Source organism: Hipposideros armiger, unplaced genomic scaffold, assembly GCF_001890085.2.
Source record: "Hipposideros armiger isolate ML-2016 unplaced genomic scaffold, ASM189008v1 scaffold_1299, whole genome shotgun sequence".
NCBI classification, from domain to species: Eukaryota; Metazoa; Chordata; class Mammalia; order Chiroptera; family Hipposideridae; genus Hipposideros; species Hipposideros armiger.
The window spans coordinates 192,285-197,814 of record NW_017732649.1 but is presented as its reverse complement, the minus strand read 5'-3'; the positions used below and the strand labels follow the sequence as shown (position 1 = coordinate 197,814).

The 5,530-nt window shown below is 37.8% G+C and overlaps 1 protein-coding gene across 1 annotated transcript in view; it reads left to right on the top strand.

The window, feature by feature from the left end:
* The window catches only part of MMS22L (MMS22 like, DNA repair protein), a 132,348-nt gene that overhangs the window by 82,904 nt on the left and 43,914 nt on the right, over positions 1-5,530 (top strand). Inside the window, exon 14 of the mRNA XM_019633381.1 lies at positions 5,140-5,333. Coding sequence (XP_019488926.1) covers positions 5,140-5,333 — 194 coding nt within the window. The remainder of the gene's footprint in view (positions 1-5,139; positions 5,334-5,530) is intronic.

Here is a 5,530-nt window from a genome sequence, read left to right as displayed (position 1 = left end):
TAATGCTGAATTTATAAGACACTGATATATTATTGAAGTTTTAGATTTAATGATAGCTTTCCTTTTGACAGCTAGATTTTTAAAGATTTGGCTCTTAATTTGGGTGTTCATGACAAGACACTGCACTACCCTGAATATTGGTTTCCTTGTCTATAAGTATCTCCTGTCACATTACATGAAAAATCTGAGGACCCCAAATGGAAAAACATGTATAATCAATAAAGTTACAATATAAATAGTATAATCAGGAAGATTTGAATAAGAATATTACGATAAGGGAAAATAAAATAAGAGACCATTGTAGTTCTTGTCCAAGCTGGGAGTCAGTGAAAATGATGGGCGATGCAGCTGGAAAGGTGTCTTCTCAGAAGGAAGTTCATTAAATAGTCATTAAGTCATTTTCTCATTGGCTTTCAGTTGTCAAGTAAAGGAGTTCAACTTTAACTGGATTACTTTTAGAATCCCTTGTAACTTGAAAATTCTGTAATAACAACAAACATTTATACTATTTGTTAAACACCTTTGCTAAAATTATCCAAAATTATTTTAGTTTTAAAATACTGTTAGTGTATTAGTAACAACTGAAGAAAGTGAAATGCAAAGGTGTTAAATAGCTTTGGGAAAGTTGTATAGGTAATATATGACCAATCTGAGTTCTTTTGTATTGTGTACTATTTTTATGATTACTTATATTCAAAATATTTTAAAACAGTATTTCTAGAATTACATTTAAATGCATTTTAAAAAATTTCTGACTTTATATACCATATTTCCCCATGTATAAGACGCACCTTTTTTTGAAAAATTTGGGGTCTAAAAACTGGGTGCGTCATATACAGTGGTTGTAGATTTTTTACTTGTATTTCCTGCAAGTGATGAGGAGTTGTATGAATTTTATGATGAATAAAACTTGAGTTCATGGCTGGCCAAGTGGCGCATTGGTTAAGAGCTGGCTTGGGACGCCAGAGGGCCCAGGTTTNGGAAGGCCTGAGTATGTTCCATCTACAGGAGGTGAGAGACCAATGCTATGCAGACGTGCAGAGGCACAAGCATGTATGGTGTGTTTGAGAAACTGCAGGGAAGCCATAAAAGCTCATGTAGTGTAAGAAAGGGAGAGAGTAGTCAGAGATGTATGTGATCGATAGGCAATAGAGAGCTAGTTTGTGTTCTGCCTCGTATGCAGTTGTAAAGACTTTTGCTTTTACTCTGAGATCAGAATCTGTTGCAAAGTTTTGAGCAGATGAGTAATATGATTCCTTTGGCTGCTAGATTGAGAATAGACTAACAGGAGGCAACGGGGAGAAACAAGGAGGCTAGTTAGGGAACTATTGCAACAACTCAGGAGTGGGCAGCTTGGGCTGACATGGTAGCAGTAGAGGTGGTGAGAAGTGGTTCCCAATCCAAAGGTAGAGAAAGTATTTTAAAGGTAGAACTGACAGAATTTTCTAAGTGGGTATGATATGGTAAGCCAAATAGATAAAGAGAGAATTCCCCATTTGCTGAGATGAGGAAGATTGGGGCAGGGGCAGATTTTATGAGGGAAGACTAGGATTTTGATACTGGACATATTTTTTTAGATATTCATTAAAACCCAAATAGAGATGTTAAGTAGGGTTCAGGGAAGAGGTCCAAGCTGGCGAATTGAACTTGGAAACTATGAACTGGAATAAGTATTGGTGAAAAAGAGAAGTTTGAGAACTGAGCCCTAGGATAGCCCATATTCAGATTTGTAGGGTAAAGAGGAACCAAGGAAGGAGTACCAGTGAGGTAAGAGGAACACCAAGAAAATGTGGTGTCCTGGAAATCAAATGACAGAGCATTTCAAGGAAGTGGAAACGATCAATAGTGGAAATGCTGTTAATTAGTCGAGTAAGATGAGGCCTGAGACTTGGTCATTGGATTTAGCAAGAGCGAGGTCACTGATGACCTTGAAGAGTGGTTTTGGTGTAGCGTTAGAGGCAAAGTCCTGATGGAAGATGATTTAAGAGAAAATGTGAGAAGAGGAATTAAAGGCTGCAAGTGTAGATACATGCTTTTGGGTATCACTGTTTAAGACAAGTAGAAAAATGTGGATATTGGCTAGAGGGGGAAGTGACTCATAGAGATTTTTTTTTTTAAATAACATGGGAGAAATTTCAGCATATTTATAATGCTGGCAGGAATGTTTTGGAGTGATGGAAAAAATGCTGATGCAAGAGAGTCGCTTGTGTCGCATTGCCCAGGAGAAGTGGGATCCCACACAGGACTTGGCTTCACGTCATCTGTGGTAACAGAAGTGAAGGCAGAGTGCGTGGGCCCCGGTGGAGGTGGCTGAGTAGATGCGGTAGGAGCTTGTGGTAATTCTCTTCTGATGTTTCTCATTTTTTTTGTGATGTAGTAACTGAGGGCGTTAGCTGGATGTGGGGATGGGGAAGAGGTGCTGGCTGGTGGTGGAGAGAAGGTATGCAATAGTCCCCTGGGAGAATAAAAGACTGATTGGCCTAGAGAAATGTGGTAGGAATGCCGGCCAGCTCTAAGGGCCCATGTAAAGTGTGTAGTCATAAATTCAAAGTGAGATCAGCCAGCAAGGTGGCTCGCCAGCCATTTGTACTGGTGCAGGTGCATGTGGGGAGACAACCAAGAGTTAGAATTAAATAGATGGTGTTTCCAGGCATGTACAATGAAACGAGTAAGAAGCAGGGAGTTGATATGTACACAGATGTGTATAATAATGGAGCATGCAATCAAGCAGCCTAAAAAGGGAAAGGAACGCACGAAGGTAGTGAGGGGCAGGGAAAAGGTTACCGGATCAATGAATTATAGGTCCTCGTGGGATCAAAGAATTGTTGGAGTTGGGGACCTAGAGGAAGAGAGTTGGAAAACGAGCTTGGTGCCAGAAAGCGGGGTCCTCGAAGTTGAAATTATGGAGAGATTGTACTCACTGGTAATGCCAAGNAGTGTCACTGGCCCTCATATGTGGGATCCGAACCGGGGCCCTCTGGCGTCCCAAGCCAGTTCTTAACCATCGCGCCACTCGGCCGGCCCTTGTTGGCCTTTTTAAATATTGCCTTGAATGCATTTTTCTGGGTATCTCTTCTTCTGGAGTTTTCTAGTACAGAATTCTGGTGTTGTTCCTGCCTCTTCACAAGGCAAAGCTACACATGGCTTTTCCAGCTTCTTTTCTTAGGCTTGCTGAAATTTTTTCAACCCAAGTAGGGAGAGAGGAAAATTTATCAGTGTTTCAAGTGTGTGTGTGTGTGTGTGTGTGTGTGTGACTTAGTGCGTAAGGAAAAGTACAGGCTTCAGAGTCAGATTTCAGGGCCAGTCCTTCTTAGCCATGTGAGTTTTGGGTATATTAGTTTACTTTCCTGCTGTCAGCTTCATCATTTATAAATAGGATTAATGATACCCATCTCATAGAATTGTGATTTTTACTTAAAAGAACTTCTAGCACATAAAGGGTGATCAGAAATGATAACCCTTAACTAGGGAATAGGTTTTAGTTAGTGAAGAAAATGGCTTGTTTATTTAGAAATAGTGGGCAAAATCCATCCTACCCAAGTACGGTAAGTTGCTTTATTACCCTTTGAAACCAGTACACTTTGAAAAAGCTATAAATGGGCAGTGCACATGGTAGTATTATTTTACTTGGATCCAGTGTGCTGAAATGTATTCATGAACTTTTGCTGTGTTGATGTAGGCAGTTGAGTTCGTTGCCAAATAGATTTTAGTGGTTTGGTATTCATCTTAAAACTAAAGGACTTGAAATGGTTCTCTAGCCACTAGTTCAAGTTGAAAGCATTTCAGGCAGGTTTTTACACAGAGAGAGCATAGCAGATATTTGGTTAGCTTTTATGAGAATTGCTTGCTATGATATTCTTTCCCCAGGCAATTGTACACTTTTTTCCTGTACTTCAAGTATAGTAATAAGTAGTGCCTCGTGATTATACAAGAATTCCACTGTAAGGGTCACAGAGTCCAAATGTTATGTAATTTATACTTAGAATATTTACTTATGTGTAGTTATGTGAAAAGTACTAATATGTGGTCTTACAAACAGTTTGATCTTTCCGTGGAATTGTTTTACTAGTTAGTTCTGCATTCTGTATAGTTATTTCATATGCCCATTTCCTCTAGATAAACTGATTTAAAATATCAGGAATGCTTTTTTCTTTTTTCGAAGTACTACTTATTTTTCTTAATGGAATACTACTACTATCAAAGGAAGTCTTCTGCCTTAGCTCCATCAGTTATTTTTCACTGCTTTTTCTTTAATTGAAGATAGAAAAATCTAATGATGGTGTCCATGTATTTCTATGTACTCTGTATTGCTACGGCAGTATATAAACAGAAATAGGAATAATATCTTGTTTGCATATTTAGTTGTAAGTAATGTTACTAATTGCTAGGCATATTGCACAAATGCCTTCTAATCCATATCATGGTAAAAGCTGTTAGTACTTCCCCCTCTTATATTCCTTTAAAAGTCTAGACATGTCTAAATTTTCAATTGAATTTAAGCCAAAGAAATGTGAGCACATGATGAGTCAAAATTTGAGGCATTATTGAATTCATGTTTTATTATTTTGTGGAGAATAACTTTTTCTTGTTAATTGTTATATAGAATATGAAAATGGCTATGGTTCTTTTAGGACCAATGTGCTAAGATTGTATTTGGTACACTTTTGTATACTAGCCAGTCTTTATAAACAAGGAAAATATTTGAATTTAAAATACCACCTATGAGCCAGATATACTTGCTTTCCTCTTGATACATCAATGTCCTAAAGCTTTCAGGGGAAAATGGTTTAAAAAATTGTTTTCATGTCTAGATTGTAAGTAAAAATCACTTGTCAGAGTGAGTTGCAAAATGCAGACCTTCATTCTGAAGCTGCCTGTTTCTCATTTGGATCTGACATATTAAAAAGCATATAATTAATGGTTGACATTCGTAATTAACATTAACTTTATGGTGCTTAATATGCCATCATTCATCCATCAAATAACCAGAAATGCATACTGCCTTAGCATAAAGGTTTTAATTATATAAAATGGTCCTTTAGTTTTCATATGGTATAAATGTTAAAAATCCAAAATGCATTTAAGGAAGATTTTGGTAAGCGTTTGTTGAGTGTTAGCTATATTTCTGTTTCTTTTTAGGAATATGCATCAACAATTGGGCCGGGAACTTCAAAAGGGGAACGTCGACCTCAATGTGCAGTCTTCATTATTGGCTAAAGAGCGCCACCTGGCTGCAGTCGCCGGCGCTCTGTGGAGACATTTCTTCTCCTTTTTGAAGAGTCAGAGAATGTCACAGACAGTGTCTCTCCCCCAACTCGCGGATGCAGCTGCAGGTCAGCTTTGCAATTCGTTTCTTATTTTGCAGACTCTTTTGGTTTTTTCTTCTGTTTGCTTGGGAACAGATTCTTATCTTATTACAGAGTAATAAATATTTTGACAAACAGAAAAATGAAAAGAATTATATATTTTAAAATTGGGACTCTTTGGCTTGTTTATTACTTTCCTCTCAATAAAGGTAAAAATTGGGCCC